Here is a 26,037-nt window from a genome sequence, read left to right on the forward strand (position 1 = left end):
AATTGAGCACAGCCATGGTTTGCTTGCTGCTGCTGTCTCCTGCTGTTACACCTTCCTGCTAATAAGTAGCTGGTCAGGTAAACTTGGCAAAGCTGTATTTCAGCCTTTTTAGGCTGAGATAGTCTAACTGGGGTTAGCAAGTGTGCAAAGACAACTTCTCCTGCACTGACAGAAAGGGACTGTGTGGAGCAGAAGATGATCCAGCAGTAAAACCAAGGTGTAAAGGATGGTGAGAGTGTGTTACTGGCTTTGCTTCTCAGGCACTCCACAAGCCCTGCTCTGTTAGTATTGGCTAGTCTTTGATGCCTGATGCTATCCAGGACAATAATATCAATCCATAACCTTTTCAGTATCTTTAATTGTTACTCATATGCCCAATTGCAAAGCATCCCCATGGATTGTCATTGTCACACTCAGAACCACTGTGTGATTGACAGAGCTTCTGTTCCATGTAGGAGCCCTGAAAATTTTCTAAATTATGGGCTTGGGTGTCTGCTTCTGAGACAGGCAACTGTTCAAAGCCTTTAGGAAGGTGACAAATTCTGAAACCTCTTTCTGTAGTGGTGCTTTGGGGTTTTTTTAATATGGGGAGTGTTTCTACCACTGAAAATTAAAACTGAGGAGCCAATTGATGTATTTCCTCAATGTTGCTTTAGAGAAAAAGGGTGCACTGTATCATTTTCAATCAACAAAGGTTAAGCAGCAAGAGTAGCATTATGTCTCTTACTGGGTTTAATATCAAACCATCTTTCTAGTCAGCTGTGCAAATAACAGTGTTTTAATCAATATGTCCTTTCTGTGGCTTAAAAATAAGTTCCCCTGTGGAGATATTGGAGAACTGGAATTGCGCTGTCAGCAAGAGCTCTGCAGAGAACGTCCTTTTCCTATTCTTTAAGAGTTAGAACAGTCTGGCATCCTGAAATAAGAGCTGTTGCCTCTAACACAAGATTTTCTCACAGCTCTGCTGTGTTTCTTCTGAGTAATTGCCTCAGGAGCAGAAATTCCAGAGTTCTGCAGAGCATTGGGCAGGGGTTTTCAGAGAGTACAGATGCCTGGATACACAACTAGACAAGAAAATCAAATTGTTGGGTGGATTAATAGAGACTTACCCTTGTTTAGATCTGTCTGGTCTGTTTGCTGTCTTCTGTTCCTACCCCTCTTGACCCTGGATACAGGGGGGACTTCTCTGCTCCTCCTGTCCTCAGAGCAATTTTCAAATACCAGTGGAATTTTCATGCAAACAATACAGGTGCAGCTGCATAGCAAATCCATTTAGGCAGCATCTAAACCATCATTTGGTCCATTCAAAGACATTTAAAATGTTCTTTTAAATGTTTGGTAAACAAAAAGGGTAAGATTCCTAGTCCTGTTTTCCAGAGCTTTGTGCAAATAGATCTTAATATCCCTAGCAATTGAGCTGAGAATCACTTCCTTTGAGATAAAAGACCTTCCCATTAAGGAATTCTGATCAAAAATTCATCCCAAATTAATTACTATTCCTCTTATCCCATCCCAGATATTCTCCCCCCTTTTGTTTAGATTGTAGTTCCTGCTCTAACTAAATTCCCTCTACTGAGTCCTCTAAGAGATCCACTGATCTCAGTGCTCAGCTGCCAATAGCAATCAGGCAGGTTGACAGAAAAATTCCAAAACTTCTTTTCTGGGAGTCCCCAGGTGACCTTGATCTCTGCTTGCAGGACTGGTGTTAGCAGTGCAGGGAGTCTGCCTCAGGCAGCAATGTAATGCTTGGATCTAGCAATGTTTTGGCATCAATGGGGGATTTCACAAGCTTCTTAGGAGAAACTCAGTCTCCTTCTAAAGAAAAAAACCCTAGTAGTGAAATGCAAAAATAAATCTTGGCAGGTTTGTTCTTATTTTATAAGATTGGCATCCTAACAGATCACCACCTATGACAATGCTTCAGTGGCATTGTTTTTCCTCTTTTTCCCCAGTCAGCCTGAGGCTAGACATTGAAATCAATTTTTTTCAGCTCTTGTCCATAAATTTATTTTTAGTCCTTCTGGCACTTTATAATTTTGAAGACTGACTTATTTCCAGCTAATTGAGCTTCTTTGATGTTGAGTTCATGATTCAATCCAATTCTTTCACAAATTTCATTTGCTGTCCCTGTGAGTAGATTAGACATACATTTTATAAAGTCAGGTACAGAGATAAAATTGATGCCCTGATCTGTTAAATGTCTTAATAAAAGCACATTATCTCTTAGCTAATTAAATCTTAAAGCAGCTAGTGAAAATTTTATGCCTTCTTCTTTGTAACTGGTTGTCAGGATTCCTTTTATATCTCATCTGTTGAATACTATTCTGTTAAGGTATATTCCTTTATCTGGTTACCTTTTGCACATCATATTTCACCATAGCTGCTTGAATTTGGCTCACAGTGTGCAGCTTCCATAAGACTGTTCAGTAGGACTGTCTGGGCCACTCTTGCTCAGCATAAATGACATTAATTCTACTTGGGTGGGTGGCTTCAAAACAGACCACTGTTGCAGCCCTTCTGTGTCCCACCAAATGCATGGAAAAACCTTTGTGTGAGATCTCTCTGGTGATGTCTGGTGTTGAGGAACATGTGCACAAACTGTGAAAAGATCACAGTTAATAGGCAACAGGGCAGGTTTTGAAAGCTTCCTTGCAGTAACTTCCCATTGCACATTTTCACACACCTGTAACAAAACAAGGACAAACAAACTGTGCAGCAGACAGCAGCTGAAATACCAGAAGGGAGGCTCTGTAATAAATATTGCATGAACAAAAGTTTTACTTTTGAGGTTGAGGTGTGGTTGTGGGTTTTTTTCCCTTTCAGTGTGCAGAAATTGAGTGAGTTCTTGTCAAGTGAAGAAATTGGAGAAGAGCATGATAAATCTTCAGAGCTAAGAAGTGCAGACAATCACAGCAAGTACCAAGCAGTGGTGAGTAGAGCTGTCTCATTGCCAGTGAAGTGGCTGCAATCGTTTGCACCCAGAATAAATTTTTCACTTCTCCATTTCCTACTGATTATTTCTTGCAATTGCAAAAACCTCTGTTTTAATACCCTGAACTGTATCATTCACGCTGTGGTTGCCAGGGTTTAGGATATTTTGCTGATGCTGCCACCAATTAGTGCTTATTTCTGTCTTTCTGATTTTGCACAGCCACTCAAGGTTGTGAATCGCAAGAGGCCTGCCAGGGAGGACTGGAACAATTACAGCTCTCACATGAGAAGACCCATTAACATCACAGAAGCAGATGATTTTTGTGTAAAGGTGATATGAAGGTCACTCTAATAGCACTTATATTAGCTCGCTAATAGTCACTTTTGTACTCTGATGGTAGTTTCGAGTTCAAGAACCAACGTTTGTTGTGAACTGTGAGACACTTGTGCACTTGTCAGAGTTAACCTCCACCTTTCTTGTGTCTGTCTTCCTTTTTAAGAATTAACTACTAATCTCTAGGTTGTGATTAGTTGCAGTTATTCCTCTAGATTTCACCCAGCCACTTTCTGTTTCGAGTGTTTAAGTCATTAACCCTGTTCTCAGGTCCAAAATTTTTAACTTACAGCAGCCTAGGTGGGAAGGAACCTCAAAAGATCATCTGACCCAACCTTTTATGTATGCCAGAACTCTTTCTTCCAGTTCCAGGGTCTGTATGGAATAATGGAAGGAAGAAAATCAAAAAGAATTTGTTCTAGACATTCCCAAAATAATCTCATCATGGATCTTCCCTTCCTATTTTGGAATTCCTAGTAGCTTTTCCTCAGATGAAACTAAAAACTAACTCCCAAAGACCTAACTTGTCTGAAGAAAAAAATTACAATTGCCCATGCCACTTTGAAGATTGATGCTCTTGATTTACTGTGGATATGGCCAGAAGTAATAAAAATCCTGATGGTTGTTATAGTGATGAAGCTGTTTATTTAGAAAGTCTGCTATTACATTTGCATTTCCAGCAAAAGAGGATGAATAATTCAGTTTCATGGGACTAAGTAGGACAACTGGGAATGCTTTCAGGTCTTTTTTAGATATGCTGAATTGGTGCAGCATCCTTCTTGAACAGAATTCCAGGAAAATAAAAGGAATATTTGGAAGAGGATTTTGGGGGCAGTGTTGGGTCAAAAGATGCCTGGGGTGACAACAGAGGAGTTTGTCACAAAGGAGAGGCCAGTGCAGGAATCTCTGTAAGGCTCGAACAGAAAGCCAGGCCAGGGATAATCTTTGGCTCCATCTGCTGACACCACTGTCACTGGTGGCCCCTGGGTCAGGGAATTTGTGCAGGTCTGCAGCTCCTGGCCCAGGAAGGGGCATGAGTTGAGAGAGGATCCTCTGGCTGCCTTTGCTAATCCAGAGGGAGGAACACCACACTCGCTTTTGCTCAAGATAGGAGCATCAATTTTTCTCAAGGGTGTGATAAAAGTGTCCTCTTCCACTCTTCTCAGATGAAAAATTGTTCTACCTTGCATAGCTGAAAGGCTTTGAAGGCTTTAGAGTCTCTGAAAAAGTGAGAGAAGAGGGTCCTGTATAAATGTGTGCTTTTTAAAATTGTTTCTGACAGTATCCATGGAAATCTCCATTTAAACTCTGAACAGGCTTTGTTTCCTGGTTTTAGTCTTGTTCAATGGAACAATTTCTGTATCTAGCAAAACCTAGATTATCTGAGAATTGTGTAAATAGAAAGGAAGATGCTGTAATGGGCAGCAACATCTAATTTCATGGAAGGTTCTGCAGATCTGCTTGGGATTTGAATGGTGTAATTGCTGGAAAAGCTGCACTGTGTCTCAAGTGACATTCAGGGCTCTGCAGAGAGCAAACTGGGCATGGATGTAATTTAATTGTGCTGTAATCATTTCACTTATTACATGTACCCACCTTAAATACAATAGAACAAGAGAAACTCTAGATGGCAACTATTTTCCCCTCATGATTTCTCAGTAATTTTTTAATAGTTTTGCTTGAGTTCAGAGGTTTCTGCCCATCAAAGCACAGTCCTTTAGAAAGTCAGTCACTTGAAGATCCATTTCCTGCACTGGGCAAAGGCTAACTCTGTTCCTGTGCTCAGTGTAATGAAAAAAGAATGTCTCTAATGTTGGAGGAAAAAAGTGAGCTCTGAAGCTGAGTTTCTGTTTATCTTTTGTCTCTATCTTGGTATAGATCACAAATGGATTTTTCACTTGGACACCTGAAGGTCCTCCAGCATTGTCCAATATTGATATCCGAATCCCTCAAGGTAAAAAATTACATCAGATAAACAGAATAAGATATTTTTCCATAGTTATTTGGTAAATCATAATCTTATGTTTACCTTCCACCCTTCCAGGTCAGCTAACAATGATTGTAGGACAGGTGGGCTGTGGTAAGTCATCTCTCTTGCTGGCCATACTTGGTGAGATGCAGAAGATCTCTGGGAACATATCCTGGAGCAGGTAGGGGCATTTAATTTAAAATCCTAATTTAATTTTAAAATTCAGCTCGACTAGAGTGGCAGTGCAGAAAAAGCCCAAAATCTCTCCTGGGAGCTTGTGGAGTTGGGGATTTTCTAGATACCCAAAAACCTTACCCTGAGATCAGAAAGAATCCCCAGCCAGGGTGAACCTCTGCACTCCAGCAACATAACCTGAGTGAAATTTTAACTAATTTGGAATTAGAATTAATGAGCTTGAGGTGTTGTGCAGCTACAGAAAGGTGTTTGCACTTTCAGGGCTGAGCTCATGCCTTTGCATGGAGCTCTAAAGAGGTGCTGGCTCACTAGGATCAGTGCCTGGCTCAGATGTGTGGATGGCTCCATCCCAGCACCAGGCTAATTCCTGAGAATTTGAAGAGTCTCTTTCAAGTGGCAGTGACCTCAGAGTTGTCCCCAGTGCATCCTTGCCTGATCTGGCAGCAGTGATTAGCCATGTCCTTCCCAAGGGGACTCAGCACCTGGACTCTGATGGCCACTTAGAGATTCCATTCCTGTCTAACTTTTGTTTTGGCCTTGAAGGGAGGGAGAAAAATAGTACTGAACTCAAACAGCTTCTCTTGGGACTTTTCTCTTGACCCTCAGGCGAGGTGACTGATGGTAAAATATATTCCAGCTCCTGTATATGGTTTCCAGTAAATTCCTACCATCTCTAATACACAGTTTGATCAATCTGTGTGGACATTTTTGGCCTGTTTATTTCACAGTACCAGACTTCCTACCCATACAGACTGCACTTTGCCCTTTAGGTATAAAAAAAACCAAAGCTCAACAAACTGCAGAAGGACCTAGAGAAACAATTAATTTTATTTTGAAGTGATTGGGAATGAGGGTAAACCAGGCTACCTGTAAATCAAATCTACACACTCTGATGGACACAGGGTCATTGTTACCCAATAGATTCTGCAGTGATTTTGTGGAACAGTTCTCTAAATTCCTTGAGTGTTTACCAAGAGATGTGATTTATATCCAGCCCTCATGTGTAAGCTAGTCACACTACTCAGAATTGCACGTGCTTTGATAGCAATAGTACGAGGAGGGAAAGTTGTCTATGAAAATGAAACCGAAGAAGGTGACCCTTTCAGTTAGTGAGGAAAACAAGAACAGAAGCCAAAGTTCCAGAATGTGATGATCTATCCATGAGAATATACTTCCCTAAGCACAAAATCAGACTGTGGTGAGGAACCATAGAATCCCTGCAGCCTTATTAGGTGGACTAATTTCATTTCAGCAAGGCTGTATTTTTTTACAGACTGCATAACAAGATTAAGAAGTGTAATTTGAATGTCTGACGCTAAACTAAAACAGATGACATGATGTTTCTGATCAAAAACCACTGTGTTTTTAAATAGCACTTGTTTAGAAGTATGTTCTTCACAACAGTGGAAAGGTCAGAGCTGGTTTTCATGTCTTCTGTATGCGCCAAAGTATCACAAGGTGAAATTCAGTTGTTATCACATTTGCTGTGCTATCTGTCAGATATGTAGGAAGGGACTTGTGGCTGAAACAATCTGAGCACTCTTAAGTGCTGGCTGCACTGGGACAGATTATGTGTTGTCTCATCTTTCAGAGCTGCTGCCATGTGCACTGGTCTGCTCAGAGTGATGGATGCAGCCAGTGTGGGCTGCACACCTGTGTTGTCAAGCTATCAGATGAAAGCTCCCTTAATTTGATAAGAAAATACTAATGCCTGACCAGGAGCATGCAACCTTATCCCAGGCTCAAGGAGAGTAGTCTTATCAAGTAATCACCAGGGCTAGTAGCCTCAGCTCAGGCAATGGAAAGTGTCACCAAAGTCATTTCAGTCCCTTGTTACAGCTCTTTGGGAATGCTTGGCTTCAGTCATTCATGTTACAGAATAGACCTGAATTAGTTCATCCAAATTTCCTTCCCCTTCCCTTCCTCCAAGGTCATAGCTATGAAGATGAAGGATGTATCCTGCTGACATGTCACTCAGTGCTCAGGAAATCTGGATGCTATTCCTGGCCCTTCCCTTGGTCTAGTGGATAACAAGTCATTTCCCTACTCTTTACCCCCCTGCTTTATGAATAAAACAGGATTAAATGCATATAATTTTTGCTTGTTTCTTACAAAAATTATTTCAAACCCTTAAAAAGTAATGTAATTTATTCCTGGGCTAGGATGGAGATAATCAGAAGCCTCATTTGTGGTATTTTTGTTGTGTTACAATGTGGGTCCACAAGATCCAGCTTAGATTAATGCCTCTTGTCCAAAGCAGCCTGAGAGCATCTCAGTATAAATATTTTATAATGCAGTTAGGGATTTAACAAAAATAGAAGAATCATTATTTACATTCTGGAAAGGTGGTAAATAGTAATGATCTGACCTATTATTGAGTAAATAATTATAGTATATGCCATGCTAATTTCTTCTGGGCAGTATCTCACATTTAATAGTCCCAATTCAAGTCTTGTTGCAGTAAATAATACCAGAAAACTGACCTAATTGGAAAAAAGTTTGCTCAAACATAATTATGTAATTTGTTTTAAACAGGACATAAGTTCTTGCAAGTGACTCTTAAGCCTTTATAATGTGAAGGAAGATAGAGACTTAAGGTTGTTAACAGTAGGTTTTCATCTTAATGCGGAATTTATTGTTTCCATCAAATTAAAAAAAAAGAAATTAAGGTTGTTTTTATGCCTACAAAGTAAATTGGTATTTAAAAATACATGTTCACTGGAGTTTTCAGAAACATCCAAGTACTTAATTTTATTTAAGTGGGAAGTTGAAATCTGAAGGCTTGAAAATCTCAGTAGGCTCATCTTTGCATCGTTAGACATCTAAAATACCTTGACAAATTAGATCTAGACCTCATTATCAAACATATGTTACTTTGGCATTTCAGTACTGGTAGGAGAACAAAGCATCCTTAATTGCCAAGAGTATGCAGGAAAAGGGGGAAAGAAGGGATAGAACAAATGGGGAAAAGTGAATTGAGAAGTTTGAGCTAGAACTCAAATGGAGAATCATTTTCCTGCTACAGAAGAAACAGATCAGGGAATTGATACACAGTTGGTTCAGGGTCTTTGTGTTGTGCATGGAGGGGCTAGAAAAGCTATTTTCTATTTCAGCCTATCACTAGTTCCTGTAAAGAATGTGTTTCTCATTAATGATATGCAACAAGCTCGTGGGTTTTTGGAGAATGGGCCACTGAGTTCACATGGTCACTTAAGACTAGTGGAGTGTGAGTTTATTGTGGAAAAGCTTTGATCAGTACACAGACCTTTGGAGTAAAAGTACTGGTGGCTGGCTGATGCCCTCAAATTGTTCAGTAAATTTGATTTAGATGTGGTCATTCCTTATTATGCATAAATTTCATGGAAGTGTCTCAAACCAACCTTTTAATCTGCAGGTATCATTTTCTCTCCTGGATATTTATAATCAAATTGTGTTGGCACAAAGTTGATGAGCCTGTCTTCTTTAAAGCCTGAAAACTTTGTTCCTCCTTGATTTTGTTTATATCATTTGACATACAGATTTTTCACTCTTTTGAATGGAACTGAATTTAGCACCAGTAATAAGTATGCCCAATCATCCTGTCAAAACAACTCTGAGCATCCTTTTGCACGTTCAAAAATAGCAAAATCAAAACCTGTGTGTCCTTTGGACCTGGTTACATTTACACAAGCACATCACCCCAAGGATAGGACTGACACAGAACAGAGTATGTGGCAACTGAAGGAGGGACTTGGGGTTCACACTAACCCGTTATATGCTGTAAAGGTGCAGTTACTGTCACGGGGAAAAAAAATACATATCAGGAATTATCACTTTGTTTTCCCAGAAAATGAACTTTTTATAATGGAACTGCATTCTTGTCACAGCAGGACTTCTCAGTTCTGCTAGCACCTCCAGGACAGGGTGGAGGTGATTTTATTTGTTGAGTCAAATTAATGTTTATAAGGTAAGAAAGGGTCACCAAATCTTTTTGCCTGATGAAATCAAGTCAGTTTGTGTAGAAGGAACAGATGCTGCACTGCAGCCCTGTGATAAGTAATGTTTGCAGCCTGTGCACTAAGTGGAATTTAATAGTTTTTCTTTCTGGGGCAGATTGCTTGTGCTCACTTAAGTAAACAGTCTTTGCTTTCTGTTTGTGATGCAGCTGCACTTCTGACAGTGAGACGGGGGAAGATTTCAGGTATGGTATTGTGTGCAATTAATGGTTTTCCTGCTGAATCAATAGCTGTAGAAAAATCCAAAGGTTTATAAAATCTGTGCTTAAGATAGAGAGTCAGAATTCTGAAAATCAATTAAATTTTAACTGCATTATTGCAGCATATGATTTTTGAAACCACTTATACAAGTTATGAAAATATGAGTTGGATTTCTGTTATGAAAGCATCACAATTTGGAGGTTTTGAATATTGTGTCCTATTATGTGTTTGAAAATCTTTCTCTAAAGGTCTGAACCAGATTTTACTGCATTTTGGAAAATGTATTTAAAGGTCTCATTTATTAAAGCAAATTCTCCTCATTACTCTTCATTTTTTTACATCCTGTCAGAAGTTTGTTTTCTCACCTGCCATTCTTCAGGCACACACAGAGAAGTGTGGAGAGTAAGAGATTAGTCCATCTGTTGGCACAGAAATTATTTTTACCTGATTAACATAGCTTATCCTGAAATGGGGATGTAAGCTCATCTGGGAATATCTGCCAAATCAACTAAGAACAAAGCTTTCTGACTTTGGGGCACAAACCTCCAGAATGTTAAACCTTGTAAAAGTGATGACCTTGTTCCTGCTGGACTCAGGGAGAACTTTGTTATTGAAATCAGCAGTGTCATATGGCCTCCCTTTCCTTGGCTTAGGCTAAATTACGTGGCTTTTATTGACCAGAATATTTTCTTGGTTCTGTGATTCTCCACTTATTCCCCTGCTTTTTCTTTAGATTTGCCAGTTTCTTCTCTCCCATTTACTTTATTTCTCAGACCTGCCTGGTTGCCAGACTGAGTCCTGCCAAACTGGTGCTCCTATCTGTGTGTAGCATAAGAGGAACTTTTCATGTAGCTCATGTCCAAGCCTCCTGGTAGAGGACACTTTGGAATCTCACAGTCCTTTCTGTGTTCAGAGAGAGTGAGACAAGCTGAAGGGAAACCATTAGAACCCATTAAGATACAAGAGAAGCATGATCAGAATTAGACAGTCTCATGTTTGAAACTCTTGTGGAGATGGATGGCAAAGGGTTAGATAACATGTACAACAGCATGGCAAGAGTATTCAAAATAGGGAAGACTATTAGACTGTATGAAACAATTGCCTACATTATTGTATGTTCTGGGAATCCTAGTTGTTAAAGTGCTGTAAGAATGCCTCTGGTGGTTTTGTTGCACTTATATCCTTTAGAACATCTTTGGTGTTTCGGGTCAAAGTTTTGAAGTCCTTGAGTATTTACTCATAAGTGTTGAAGGCTTTCCACAAGGTTCAGCACTTCTCCAAACTGAAACTTTAACTATACTCTTTTTAGGTCAACATCGTGTACCAGAGAACTTTAGCATAAAAAGAGCTTTATTTTTGCTATGCAGTCATTTTACTGTATTTTTAATGATAGCATAGTGATACTACTTTGTGGTGTTATTTGCACTGTCTGAAATAATTTTTTTAAAAAACCCTTTTTATTTGTTTTCTACAGCCCAGAGAAAGAGTCTCCTGTTGACACGGAATTCAGGTACAACATTTTAAAAACTGATGGGAAGCTCCAGAGGTGCCTTCCAAGCTCAGCCATTCTGTGAACATTGTTCAGCAGTCTCTGCACTTAATGAGTTAAATGTTCCCCCTTTGAAGACAAACAGGATGTCTCTGTACGCACCTACTGCAAGATTTAAAATAGAAACAAGCAGGTGACCCTTGAAGTTTAATAATGGCAGAAAGATTTCTTCCTGAATACTCAGGACTGGCAGTACCAGAGTGCTAAAATACTTTCCATCAGGCTGAAAATACAAGAAGGTTTTGTTTTTTGGGGTTTTTTTGCATATGCAGTACACATTTCAGAGCAGTGCACATTTTTCTCATATCTGGAGAACATTTGAATTTGAGTGGAATGATAATAGAAGTTAATGGATTGTGTAAAATAATCAAGATAAGACTGTAGTCAACAATCCCAAAAACACACAGGAAAGGCCTTGCAATGTATTATTTCTTCTATCATCATAATCCTAACTCCATTGCTTTTTAAGTGCATATATTCTCTTTTTTAAATTGCCAACAGCTGAGATTTCATAGGTTTATTAAGGCACTGAGATTCATACATTAATGTCCCTTAACTAGTTGTGTTTAATCTTGAAGATCTGCTGTGCCTCCTGGACTTAACAAAATGAAATGTGAAAGTAGGGCTAGATTAATAAATTTAAACAAACACTCTTCTCAACAGAATGACTGAAGGAGTAAGGTTGAAGGGACCACAGGGGTGATCTGGTCCAACCTCCCTGTTCCAGCAGGGTCACCCCAGAGCACCTGGCACAGGGTTGTGTCCAGATGGTTCTTAAATCCATCTCCACTGAGGGAGACTCCACACCCTCTCTGGGCAACCCGCTCCAGTGCTCAGTCACCCACGCTGTAAAGAAGTGAATGTTGTTCCTTTTGACAGTGTTGGTTGGGATGAATTAATCGGATTCATAATTAGTAAACAGGGTTGATTCTATGTTAGACAAAGCTCACAGTCTCCAGTGAGCTCAGGGAAGGCCTTCCTTACTTATTGCAAGGCTGAATTTTTCTGTCAACATCTCGGTGATAATTAAGAGGCTATGGTTAGTCTGTTGTATTATCAGAGAGGAAAAAATGCGCTCCATTGCTGAAAACACATTTGTGCAGTATGGGGCCAGGAAACAATCACTTCCACCCACAGAATATTCCCTCAAAAGCCTTTCTCTCCTAAACCATTGGTTTGCATTCAGTCCTAAAACTGTGAAACCTTATGTATGTTCAAGGCAGGCTTTCTGCACACTCCATTGCAGAATATTTTGTTTTCTGGATTTTCAGTCACCTGCTTTTCACAGTTTCAGTAGCAATTGTTTGATATTGTCTCTTTACTGTAAGCAGCACTGTGGGCATGCAATAGATTTTATATATGTGAAGAAGAAGCTTGAAAGCACTTGGAGACTTTTTGTTTATGTCAAAATATGATCAGTCCTGATATGCTATCCTATTGTCAGTTTGCAATTACGATTAATTTAGAGGCTCTTACTAAATCTTCAGTCCATAATAAGTTTTGGCAAGCTCATTGCCCGTTGCCAAGTTCTTGCAGTAATGATTCTCAGTGGTGTCCTAAAAGCAGAATGTAATCAAAGTGTGAGTGGCATTCCCAGGCTTTGTGCTGGTTCTCAGCATGGAGTGCATCACATTGGCAGGGCCCATATCTTCACTCAACCAAAGAACACTTTCTGCTAAAGTTGTAAAAACTTTTTCCTCAAAACCTTGCTGCTATTTTTCAAAAACTAAATTAGCAGTAACTTTTTATTCACATGGAGAATTATGAGCTGCCAAGTTACAGTTTCAACCAATGAAAAGGAGGGGAAGGGAATAAATCTTCATTTTGGAATGCTCAGAGTAATTTTTTCTCAATTATTGTGATGAAAATTTCATACTAATTGAAAAAATGCCTCTCTCGAGGCAGACCTGAATGCTCTTTGAATTAGATTTTGGGGCTGCAGGCTGGGCTGCCTAGGGGATCTTTTCTGCTTTTTTTCTTTTTCTTTTGTTTAGCTATTTCTGTTTCATTTTCCAATAAAGAAAATACATAAAGCCTAATTAAATTCTAGTGAGCCATCATAAATTTCAACTTGGAAGCACGTTACCAGAATAGTGGAATCGTGTGTTCTTTCAGGTCATCGACAAAAATTGGATCCTATCTTAATTTCTGAACAAACTTGGTAAAAGCCTGAAAAAAATGAGCAGGGCAAGTGACCTTAACTTATAAAGAGAAATAAAATGTACTTTGTCAAGGTATGATTTGAATTGCTTTCAAGGTCCTACTAGAAATAGGTTCCATTACAGCTGTCTAGCAGACAAAGGCCATGTTTGGGTGAGAGGTCCTGTCTTTTTATTGGATTAGCTGATAGAGCTAGGAAGAAAACAGATATGCTTTTAGGCATGTGATCCCTCTTTTGGCCCTTTTCTATAGACAGGTTGATATGCCAATGAGTTTTCCAGCAGTATCAGTTGCTCTGGTAAAAGATGTTGCCTTTCTCCCAGCTCTGCCTTACTGGGATCCTTAATGCACCACAGGCAACAAAGACACAAATTCTCTAGCAGGCAGACACTTTCCTTTTAAAATAATAATAATCATTTCTGTGAAATAATATGTGCATGGTGAGTAAGATTCTGTTGCTTGTACATGGTAAATTGTCCCTTCTGACAGTACATTGAGGGGCATTTCACTGGGGGAAATTTAGCAAATTTTTTTTTGTCTGTGTTCTCTTTTCTTGCCTTTACAGGCATAGAAATTACTTACTCATTTACTTTCTAACTCTAGTTCTCTTCTTAGAATGGGGAGGAAAAATGACAGAGGGAATTGCCTTTGTGCATGAGTGGAGTTGTTTGGATCTTTTTCAAGCACTTTATCTTTCTAGAATGTCCCTCCTGAAATGTGTTGCCTTACTACCGATCTGCTACACATTTGATTTTTTTTTTTTTTTTTTTTTAATCTATCCAAACAGATCTTGCTTTCAGTCTTTGGTAATTTTCCTCCTGCAATCCACTCTGCTCAAGAGGCAGCTTTCTTGAGCTAGGCTCTCGAAACCCCATCTCACAGTAGGATGAGAGGGAACAAAGTGAAATTCAGTTGGGTAAACAGTTTCAGTATTCTGTAGGAAATTTATTATCTTATGTATCTCCTTGATGGAAGAGCTGTTGATTGTCCAAAAGAAAGAAAGGAAAGCGTTTTTGAAGACTAATTGTTAATTTGTTCATTTACAAGAAAATGGTTTCCAAAAGCATTAATTAGTAATTGCATTGGTGTGCTGGGAACTCCTGTGTTTGTTTTTTTTTTCCCCAGGAAAAGAGGGGCAGTAGCTTATGCATCACAGAAGCCTTGGCTGCTCAATGCCACAGTGGAAGAGAATATCACATTTGAAAGCTCTTTTAACAAACAGAGGTAACAGGTTCCAGCACTGCTGTGTTTGTGTCCCCTTTTCCATAAATGTTGTGGTTGTGGGGGTCACACATGGGTCCCATCTGCCTGTAGGAACAAACCTACTGCACCTGCCTGAACCTGACACTCTCCCCCTTGGACCATGTTTGTCCTGAGTGACACAAGGCACAGGGTTTGTCTCACTTGAGCTCCAGTGTACAAATGTTTCCATTTCCAAGGACCATGTTTGTTTTGCATGCAGTGTTCTCTCACCTGACTGACTTATTTGTCTCTCCTGGAAGGACATCACCTGTTTGGGAGTGGGAGTATTGTTTGTAGAGAATTAGTGGGCTGCTTTTTTATTCAATATAAATTTCCACCAGACACTGTAAAATATTTAGAAATCATTTGATTAAAAGAAGTAGCTGATTATGTATTTGCATCCTACACTCTTTTTTTTTCCCTGTTATCCTTGGATAGTGAAACAAGAAACATAGGTCCTGGGTGTGGAAAAAGGGCTGCTAAAAAATAGTAGTATACCTTGGAAGAAGTTATGTTTGTTTTTCCTAGGTTTAACTATTTGAAATTTTTATTTGGGAAGCTGACCTAAGATCCTTTTTCTTAACTGAAATATTACTTACTTGCATGTGATTGAAAGAGATCCCATTAGAACAATTAGTGGCTAACAAATACCTTTTCCACTGTGTGATTTTTTTTTTTTTCCAGCTGGTTAATTTTTGTTCCTCTGCAGGTAGGAAATGTGCTTCTTCAGCAGTATCTGTGTGGATTTTGTTGCCCTTTTTGTTTCCACAGGTACAAAGCAGTAATTGATGCTTGTTCCCTCCAGCCTGATATTGACATTCTGCCTCATGGTGACCAAACCCAGATTGGAGAGAGGGTCAGTAAACAGCTACAGGCTTCTATTTTTGGTTTAAATATATAGAAGGGGGTTTATTATTTTGTTGGTTCTTAAAACCTTACAGGTTATTTGGCAACAAAGGTAATCTTTTAGTTAAGTGTATGTTTGGGTCATTAGCCTGAAAGCTCATTGCTCAGTGAACATGGAAACACTGTCATTTATGTGAGGTGCAATGATTTAAGTGTGCTGCTATCAGAATGTTTGACTGTTCTGCAGCTGCTATTGCAGATATCCCGACTTAACAGGATATTTTTGGTTTCTTTAGAAGTAATAGAAAAATAAATAATAACACATAGATTTATTTCTTTTTAGAGCCCTTTCATTTACAGAAAGGCAGGTGTTTAATCAATGGCTTTATCACATCAGGGAAGATTAGGGAGTGATGAGAAAGGAAACAGAAGTCACAGATTTATAAACAATTTACTCTAACATATACTGGCACTGGCATAAACAAAAGAACCCCAAAATGCCTCCTAAAACACCACAAGGTTACATTACAGGCCCACACTTCAGAAAAATTTATAATGTTTCTCTGCCCAGAATAATCCCCTATGAATCATCCATAGAATAAGGAATATGAATATTTACTGGATGTTTTCTTTCCCAGTCTGATTGTTTCTCTCCTGCTTATCTCCAGGGTATTAATCTGTCTGGAGGGCAGCGCCAGCGGATCAGTGTGGCACGAGCACTTTACCAGCAGACAAATGTTGTGTTCCTGGTGAGTTGCTGCCCTTCTGTTTCTGCTCCATGCAGAAGCACGAGCTGCTCCTTCCCTTAGAGTATCTCCTTTTCAGTATTTCATTTCACGTTGTGTTTTGCTGAGCCAAGCCAAATGTGCACTGTGTATTTTCTATCTGTTGTTAGCCAGCCTGCAGGTAGGAAGCATTTTGTAAATGCTGTAGACAGACAGTTAGGTATTGCACATTGAAATGCTGATGCTTGTCCTCTCAGTATGTTGAAAATTCAATTTGACCCTTGCTTTTATCTTTGGGTCTTAGAAATGTAATAGTTTCAACTGTATTCATGAAATTCCTAAGCTGTCTCAGGCCTAAAATTAATGTTGTCTTGTGTCTGGGGTGTTTCCTTTCTGCAACAAACTAAGCTGCTTTTGCACCCTGAACTGCCTGTTGTATATCCTGTCCCACCTTCAGCTATGGAAGGAGAGTGACAGCAGGTTCTAACAGCTTCACAGGTGGGGAAACAGATGCATCCTCCACACTCACTTGTAGTGAGCTTGCTGGCTTCCCAATTTAGGACTTCCTCCTTTAGCTCAGTCTTCTAGAAGGTTTGAATCCAGCTGTTATGTCAGTGAGACACAAATCATGTGGATTAGAAAAGCTGTGCACATTAGATGTCATCCCTAAAAGAAAGGGAGGCTATTTAGACCTTTCCCTGTTTGGGAATTGGGCTGATCAATCTGTGTTTGCTTCATGTGTAGGACATTTCCAGGCAAAAAATCAGAGTGTAGGAGCATGGGAGCAGTTGGGTCAGGAGCTGAAAATGAGCAGATCCACTATTGGTCTGTAACTTGGTTTTGCCCATTTTGTCCTTCTGTGAAGGACACTCAATAACCTCCTAACAGCAGCAGGTTCTCTTATGATTTGACAGTGGAAAAACAGCTACAAATAAATTTTATTTCCAGTATTAATATTTCGAAAATAATCAGGAATCCTATGTGTTAGTATTAGCAAATACTCAGTTCTTTTAAGGCTGGTTTTGATAAGAAATACTTATGAAACTTCAGTCTCACAAGTATAAATGTCATCTGGCTGAGGTTTAGGTCTGTGCTAGGTGAGAAGAGTGCAGCAGCAGAGCTGACAACATCCTTGCTCAGCAAGCACAGTGCACACACACATTTGAGAGAAAATTCTGGATCGTGAAGTTACTGTGTTTCAAAAGCACTTTTTCTAGGTGCTTTATGTTGTGATGCTCTCATTTATTAGAATCTAAGTGATCATATTTATCTTATTACTAATTATAGATATTTTTGATTTTTAATGAAGCCTGGGTTTAGTGTAATATTACATAGTATGAAATAGTAACACTCCGTAAATCCTGCAACCAGTATCACTATTGCAAACAGAAATATCAAATCACAAGGTTTGTGATTCCATATAAATAGGATTGGGTAAATAAGTTTCCCAAAAGATAGTTCAGATTAATTTATACCTAAATGAATTACATATAATTGATTGATTCAGTAAGATTATGTAGGTCTCAAATCATCTGAGCTGAGTCAGCAAAATGATCAATATTACTTCTTTTGTGATTCTTTTTTTTTTGTGATTCCTTGTTAATAGAGTATTGATTTATGAACCAAAAAAAAAGACTAAAGGCAGTGGTGTTCAAGGGAAACAGAATTAGCTCGTTTTCCCATCCATGAAGCAGTAATGCAATTTCTGCCACAGACCCACACGGGGACATTGTCTGGAGCCTGACAGAAGCTGTGTTATCTAGCTGTGTGGGCCATGAACACATCTGGGGAGAGGAGCAGGTCCCAGAAAACTCCACAGAACTGTAGAATTGACACAGCTGGCACTGTGCCAAAACACAGTTCAAGGTCTGGTGTTCTGTAAATGAAAGGAAACTGTTCCTCAGCACAGTTTTGATCTCATGGCCTCTTCTGTGTGTCCATGTCCATCTACCTGGGTTTCCTGCTATTAAAACCTCTCAGTTTCCTTGGATCCCCTAAGATCTGACCCCAAAAGCTGACCCCTTATCCTCATGACAGGATGATCCTTTTTCTGCCCTGGATATCCACCTGAGTGACCATCTCATGCAAGAAGGGATCCTGAAAATGCTGCGGGAGGACAAGAGGACCATTGTGCTGGTGACCCACAAACTGCAGTACTTGCCCCATGCTGACTGGGTAAGGAACCTCTTCCCATTTTTTCTGAGGAGGCAGGGAACAGGTCTTGCTGCAAACAGTGCTTTCACTCCATCTGTCCACCAAGAGTTCAGTGAGAAGATATGTAATAAAGATCTTTTGATAATCAGCCAGTTAGAGGAGCCATAATTTTGAGATTTCCATCTTAGAACACCTAAATAGGTTGGATTTTTGTAGAGCTGCTACTTAATACTTTTATTAAAGCAGGTTATATTTAAAATATATTGAGTATCTCAAAAGATTAGTTAGGTTGGAAAATTGCAGCTAATTTTTTTAATCCAAAACAGTGAAATGTTTAAGCAACACCTTTGCCTCTGCTGGGATGTTTCTAGGAATTTGTGCTATCACATTTCTGCAAGGTAGATATTGAGGGGTATGAAAACACAAGGAAGAACCCAGTATTTCCTTGTGGTTAGTACTACTGTATAATATATTAAGAATATCTTTGCCCTTTGTATGTGGGCAAGAATTTAAGAAATGTGTAGTATTTCATTTGTGTTAGGTTTCTTGTTTAAATCTTCTACTTTAAAGGAAAAAACCGGAGATATGCTTTCTGTAACAGTTTGTAATTGGAAATGTCAAAGATGAAGAGGGAATTTTCCAAGGTTTGGATTATTTTTTTTAATTAATTCATTGGTTCCCATTGGCCTTGCACTTATTCCTGCAGTTTTCCAGCCTCCCAGGTCTCCTTGCCCTTGTGATGGATGACTGCAGTTATTCCTCCTAGCAGGACTTCTCTCTTTACATCTTGCACAGGCTCTAGCAGCAGTTTCCTGGTCCCAAGAAATAATCAGATTGCAGCTGCTTCCCGAGCTTCATATTGACTTGGTGTAAATTTGCAGATAGAACATTCATCTTGTTCTGATGGGGTTTTTGGTGGGCAGCATTTGTTATTTATCATCTCTGCCATGACCTTGTCCCTCAGTTGTTTACCTTTAGAGGTTGTTACCACTGCTCTCAACACAGTCCTGGTTTTCAAATTACTGTCTCTTGGAATTTTCTGCCTTCTTCCCTTCCCTATGAGGGCCATCTTAACTTATTTTTTATTGTTACGTATCTGCAATTTTTACCAAGTATGTGCAGCTATGGCCTTTCATCAGTGTAATTGTTTTAATTTTCTTTGTGAATCTAAGACTCATTTCTAGATGTTGGTGTTATAGGAGATGTTGGACAAAAATTGCTTTATTTTTATTGTCTTCTAGATGTGTAATTTTTATGAAATACACTGTTTCAGACAGTAGCACAGGAAGGATTTGTATAAACTTTATAATAAAAAATATTTATTACAAAATAGTTCATGTTTTTTCCCTAAGTGTAGGTTTCATTAATCCTTAGCAATTCTTACCCAGTGGAGTGAAGAGGGAATATTTTATTTTGTTAAACAATTTTATATAAAAATATAGTTTGAAGTATTTGTCATGGTCCCCCTAAATCTTTTCAAAAACCCTCAGAAGAATTCAAGGTTTAGCCCAGTTGCATGTTTCCTAAATAAATTGATCACAAAAAGATCCTTGTTTTCTTTTTATCTTCTCTCTGGTGTAAATTCTTAGCAATAAACAAAATAGTTTATTTCCCCACTCCCTGCCCATGGAAATTTCTTAGTTTCCAGGGAAAGAGAAATATAAACAGTATGTTACCTGTTTTGTAATGATGGGAGTTTGCAATCTGCATGCCTCATTTTCCAGTTGTCCCTGTCAGATCCAGAGTGATTTCCTCCAGCATTTTGTGTTTTTTTTCTTTATATGAAAATATGATTTAGTAATGAATGAAGAATAATATGAATGTGCTGGGTGAACTTCACTTGTCAATAGCTAAACATATTTGTTTAGGGTTTAACATAGGAAAAAGATTGCAATTGAATTTTATCTAGCCAGTGCTTTCACATCTCGCATCCAGAGTAGACATTGTGTGTATAACATAGTCACATTGACACAAAACTGGAAACTGCTCCCTGCAGACTTTGTCTTGCATATATCTATTTTTCTTTTCCAAACTGTGTCCACTATTTATGCTTTTAAAACTTCAGGGATTCAAATTCCCTAGCTCTTCCTTATCAGTCCATGGTATCAGAGAAGGAGCCAGCATGCTCATATCTAATTGCCTGAATGAGGGCAAAACCTCCTGCACTCAATGTCTTGCTAAAAGCTTTTTCCTTTTAGGAGGTAAGAGAACTCTAAAATGTTATCTTGCTAATGACTTGTATTTAGGAAGAGTAGCATGCCCCCCTGTCTGCCAACAGGGTTCCCATTCTTCTTCCTTGAAAGCAGCCTTTTCTGAAAACATGGAGTGCAGGAAGTTTCTGGGTTTTCAGCATCTTGAATGAAGGGGATGGAGTCAAGAGATAATGTCACTGTCTTTCTAGAAGACAGATTTGGTTGTGAAAATATTATTTATTTAAGAAAAGAGAAAATCCTGTCAAAGCACAGCAGCATAGCTATAAAATAAATAGACATACCTGGCTATTTATCTCACCACTTGTGTTTCTGACTTTTTAGATAATTGCCATGAAAGATGGAAACATCCAGAGAGAAGGAACACTCAAGGACATTCAGAAATCAGAGACTGAGCTCTTTGAACACTGGAAGACATTAATGAATCGACAAGACCAAGAGCTGGAGAAGGTTTTTGATGGGCAGGGCAATCAATATATGCAAGAAAATGCCATCTTTTTTTTTCCCCTTAGTTTGAAAAATTTAACAAGAATTGACATGCTGTGTGTGATGTCTAACTTAATATGAATTATTATTACAATTATTAATACCATTATTATTTCTCTCTCAAGATAAATTTGTTCATCTGGCCATTTCATATTTCCTTGATACTGTTCTAATCCATTCTTGAAAGGAAGCCCTATCAAAATATTGTCACCTAAGGAATATAAATATAGCTGTTTTAGGAAAAGCTTTGCTAATATTGACAACTGATTTTGTAGATATGCCTCAATTTACTCATTGCCTTGGGTGGAAACTTTTCAGATATGCCTGTATCAAGTTCCTTAAATGATGAAGATATTTTGTCTTTCATACTTATAAGAAGAATGAGGTATTAACTTCTTATGAATTTCAGGATAACTGTCCAAGGTAGGATTCCAGGAGGGTTGGAAACCTGAAATTAATGTTAGATATCTAATTTATGTCCTTTGGTTTCGCACAGAGGTAGCAAATCAATCACTTATGGCTGCCTGCTGTGAGATTCTCACTTCTATTTTTCACTGAGAGGAAACAATTTTATCACAAGTAGCAATTTTTCTGTATTAATTTTCTGGTTGGAAACACATGGACTGTCCCTTTTTCAGGAAACAACAATTGAGGAAAACCCTGTTTTGGAAAGAACAAATCTCCGGAGGACGATGTATTCCCGGGAAGCATTGCTGAAAGATGATGAAGAGGATGAAGGTAGAGGGCCAGTACATTACTGTTTCAGTTAAATGTTATTAGAAAGAATTAAAACCCTTCAAACTGGAAAGAGAACAGAACATTTTTCATGTGGGTCATGATTTACAAGAGTGCTATTTCCATTGCTTTGACCTTTGGACTAAAGTGATTGCAAGCATTCACAAACCATTCCTTCCTCCAGACTTTTGAGGGTTTCTTATTATATGCAAATAGGATTTAATAATGAATGAAGAATAATATTAACATGCTGGGTGAACTTCACCTGCCAATAGCTAAATATATTTGTTTAGGGTTTTACATAGGAAAAAGATTGCAATTGAATTTTATCCAGCCAGCGATTTCACATTGCAAAAACATGGTTGAAGGAATTGATCACTGAGTGCTGAGGGGTTTTGCATCCTTTTAGTGTGCATTACTATGAAGTGTAGCAGGTTAATATATGCAGGTCTGAGCAGGTATTTTGACCTTAAAACCACCCTTTGTCCTGGATGGTAAGACCTGGTTTGTGGCTACCACTTGCCAGTCCCTTTGATGCGCATGTCAGCGTGGCTGTCCTTTGTTCTTGCACCTTGCAGAAGATGTAACAGAGAGTGATGATGACGACAACCTGTCTTCAGTGCTGCATCAGAGAGCCAAGATGCCCTGGAGAGCCTGTGGCAAGTACCTGAGTGCAGCAGGGATCCTGCTGCTGCCCCTGCTGCTCCTGTCCCAGCTGCTGAAGCACACAGTCATGGTGGCCATTGACTACTGCCTGGCACTCTGGACCGAGCATGTCATTTCTCTCAAGATAGAGCCCGAGACAAAAAACTGCTCCCACTGCATGGTAGGCACTGCCTTGTTCACCTTCCTCCTATGATTTAACTGGGGGTGTTCTCCCACTGTCAGCCTCTGCTCCAAGATTTGTATGCAATGTGCTATTTTTCTATAAAAGAGCCACTCCAGAGTGTTTTGAAGCTCAATGCATTTTTGTATACACAGTGCAGTAAAATGAAATTAGGTTTGGTGTGTTCTTCTTTTGCTAGATTTATTGTATTTTAGTCATCAAGCTGATGTATCTAAACCTGGCTTTCTAAAGTAATTTTGATATCAGAGTTCTTTTTTGTTTTCTCTGCACTGTTGCATTCTCACAGCAACTTGGGCTTTTGATTGTATACTGTGACTGTATACTTTAAATTTCTGATTTATCGCTTATATTCATGCAAACACTTCCCTCTCCAAAGGATCATGAATTATGATTTAAGATGGGTGAAAATCATGGACAGTTTAATTTAGGGAGCAACAAAGATATACTCTCACATTTTTTCACTCTTGTGCTTGTGTGTTTGCAATAATTTTAAAACATAATTTCAAGTGAATAATTGTGTTGTTCTTTGTTTCTTAGGAATTTGACCATTCTCAATATTCAAAAATTTTCAGCGTTCTTTGCTGCCTTGGCATCGTATTATGTCTAGTCACATCAATAGCAGTGGAGTGGACTGGCTTGAAAGTCACCAAAAAGCTACACTCTTCTTTACTCAATAAAATTATTTTGGCTCCAATGAGGTATTTCTTTGATTGTAATAGAAATTTTATTATGGTCATTTTGTCATCTTTACTTCAAGAGAGTCTCCTAAGTGCAGTTTTAACTAAGAAATGATTGTGCATCTCATAATTTTAAGATGTCAGTGAAAAATCACCAGGTGTCAAGTTTCTGAGTAGTTTTTGAAAATGGTACCCAGGCTGCTTGAGTTCCTAGACACAAGTCAAATGTCTCTCCTGCCTGACTGTGACTTCAGAGATTTACTTCCTCACACGTTTAATTTCTCTGTGCAGTTTTTAATTAGGGAGAAAACACAATTATTGATCCGTATGTGGTACAGATAATTCATAACATGCTTCATCATCTTAATCACTGGAAATATTTACTGTCAGGCAGTGATTGTGCAAGTCTGGGAGAGGTAATGAGCTTAGACAAGTGTCATTGCAGGCATCATTAGAGTACACTGGCATGCACTTTGTTCCAGCAAAAACCTTGATTGTCCTCCATTAGTTGTTTTTTTTCTTCCCATGCATGAAAGAAAGGTATATCTTGATTCAAACCTGCAGCTCTGGGGAAAAAACCTTTTTATTTTTAAGCTAACTATATTTGTCCCAGAAATTATGGGAAAACCACATACATGAAAAAACCTCAGACTTTTCTTTCGATTTTTTTTTCCCCAGGATAAAATTAGACTTCATGTTTCACATGAGTTATGGAACAGCTAATAGTTGCAGAACAATAATGTAGTATGCATTTTACATATCTAAATGTCTTTTAATATATTATTCCAGCAATAGTTGTTCTTGTTACAATTTTCTGTTACCAGAAAGATGCAAGACTTTGCAATTTAGCTTCTTTTGAATTTTTCATGAATTGAAGTGGCCTCAAATTAAAATCTGAAAGGATTTTTTTCAAGTGTAATCATGTGATGTCCATGGCTTAGGCAGTAGAGGGAGCTGAGGACATGCTTGCAGTTGTAGGGTTTTAAGTGGTTGTAAATTCAAGACATTTCCATTTAATTGGAAAGCCATAGGTACTGGGGAAAATGAGAAATTTTACTATGGCTGTCTAATTATTTTCTTCTTTCTATGATACAGTACCTAGCTTAGGTAAGACAAAATAATAACATGAATCAGTTCTATTACCAGTATTGTAAACTTTGCCATTCCTTGTACCATTCTAGGTTTTTTGAAACAACACCTCTGGGAAGTATATTGAACAGATTTTCAGCTGACTGCAATACCATTGACCAGGTACTGATTAAATATTTTCAAGCTCTCAAGTTATCCTATCTTAATCTTAAAAAGTGGAGTTTCATTTTTTACAGACTTATCTAGATGAAGCTTACAGATGAACTATAATTTTGACTGTATCAGTTTGCATCATGATGTTCTTGGTTCTGAATGAGTTCATTTTACATGCACGTTGAAAAAGCATTTATTTTGCTAAGATGTCCTGGATAGAAAAGGGAAGCAAAATAAGATCAATAGTGATATCCTGAAATTGAAGTGTCTACTTTTTTTGTAAGTGGGTAAACACATTCATTTGGGGAAATGAAATGAGGAAAAAGTAAATGCTCTTGCCCAGAATAGCAGTGACTGAAATTCAAATTACCATTACTTACCACAGACTGCACTGCCAGTTCATAGGATTTATGCAGATGCTAAAATCATCCATTGCATCACATCTGTAATCCTCTGACATGAGGATTGTGTTCCACAATGCAGATATGAAGCAGCTCCACAGAAATCCCTTCAGATGTCCCTGAAACCCAGTGGTAAATTCAAGAGTAGAGCTGTATGCTTAAAATACGCAAGGAATACAATTTTTGAGGAAACAGGAGAAAGGAATATGAAGTTATGTTTTAACCTTGGCATGTTATGGAATATTGTGTGGGGTTTTTTTCTTCTCTGTACAGCACATCCCAGCTACCCTGGAGTGCTTGAGCCGTTCCACCTTGCTGTGTGTGTCTGCCCTTGCTGTGATCTCCTATGTCACACCCATGTTCCTCATTGCCCTGGTTCCCCTGGCAATCATGTGCTACTTCATCCAGAAGTACTTCCGAGTGGCATCCCGGTAAGAAAGAACCCAGAGCATCACCATTCAGGAATGGAAATGTTCCCTGCAGTGCAGAAGTGCAGTGCAGGGCAGCTTTGTGTTTAAACTGGGTCCTGTCGAGGCTGTGGCACTGTCTGCAAGTGGGACAAATCCACTACAGTGGAAATGTCATTTTGTTGGCAAGCAGAACTTCTGAGAGGCATGAGCAGGGGTTTTGTGCATGATCAAAGGTTTTTGGAGTTCACAAAAAAAACCCCAGCTGGGTTCTGTCCTCCCCCAAGGGCTGTGTGCTGGGTACATCCAAGGAAATGTGATGACAGGACAAGGAAACTGCAGTTTGCATGTCTAGGTGAAAGTGGGAATATGTTAAGTCAAGGAGAGGCTGCAGAATGCAGTATAACCATGGTGGTACTGCTAACCATGTAAGGATCCATCGTGCATGAGCCTCCTCTCCTCTTCTGGGTGCCTAATAATTTTTTAAAATACGAAAAATTTTAATGAGACCTTACTCCTTCTAAAATGATAGTTCAATGCAAAAACATCCCCTCATGTATGCACAGATTGAGAGGGAGTCTGCAACCAATTTACTTCCTGCTGGAAGAAATTGAGACTAAATAGATTTCACCCTACATGTGCTTGTACTGATATGAGGACTAAGTATGACACTGAGAAATGCAACCTAATAATGAGTGCAGACTCATTTGCTGAGTGTATGAGATGCTGTT

The 26,037-nt window shown here is 38.8% G+C and overlaps 1 protein-coding gene across 3 annotated transcripts in view; it reads left to right on the forward strand.

Annotated features, from left to right (window-relative positions):
• Positions 1–26,037, forward strand: part of ABCC8 (ATP binding cassette subfamily C member 8) — a 74,392-nt gene that overhangs the window by 31,015 nt on the left and 17,340 nt on the right. For all 3 annotated transcript variants that reach the window (XR_004418236.1, XM_033062828.1, XM_033062829.2), the window contains exons 13-28: positions 2,824–2,929; positions 3,152–3,262; positions 5,144–5,219; positions 5,310–5,415; positions 9,574–9,609; positions 11,100–11,135; positions 14,460–14,558; positions 15,348–15,432; positions 16,091–16,171; positions 18,185–18,322; positions 20,836–20,961; positions 21,636–21,735; positions 22,311–22,558; positions 23,117–23,277; positions 24,438–24,507; positions 25,173–25,330. Coding sequence is in view for 2 of the 3 variants with exons in the window: in XM_033062828.1 (XP_032918719.1) it covers positions 2,824–2,929; positions 3,152–3,262; positions 5,144–5,219; positions 5,310–5,415; positions 9,574–9,609; positions 11,100–11,135; positions 14,460–14,558; positions 15,348–15,432; positions 16,091–16,171; positions 18,185–18,322; positions 20,836–20,961; positions 21,636–21,735; positions 22,311–22,558; positions 23,117–23,277; positions 24,438–24,507; positions 25,173–25,330 (1,737 nt within the window). In the remaining variant the exon portion in view is untranslated. The remainder of the gene's footprint in view (positions 1–2,823; positions 2,930–3,151; positions 3,263–5,143; positions 5,220–5,309; positions 5,416–9,573; positions 9,610–11,099; positions 11,136–14,459; positions 14,559–15,347; positions 15,433–16,090; positions 16,172–18,184; positions 18,323–20,835; positions 20,962–21,635; positions 21,736–22,310; positions 22,559–23,116; positions 23,278–24,437; positions 24,508–25,172; positions 25,331–26,037) is intronic.

This window comes from Catharus ustulatus, chromosome 6 (assembly GCF_009819885.2).
Source record: "Catharus ustulatus isolate bCatUst1 chromosome 6, bCatUst1.pri.v2, whole genome shotgun sequence".
Classification (NCBI taxonomy): domain Eukaryota; kingdom Metazoa; phylum Chordata; class Aves; order Passeriformes; family Turdidae; genus Catharus; species Catharus ustulatus.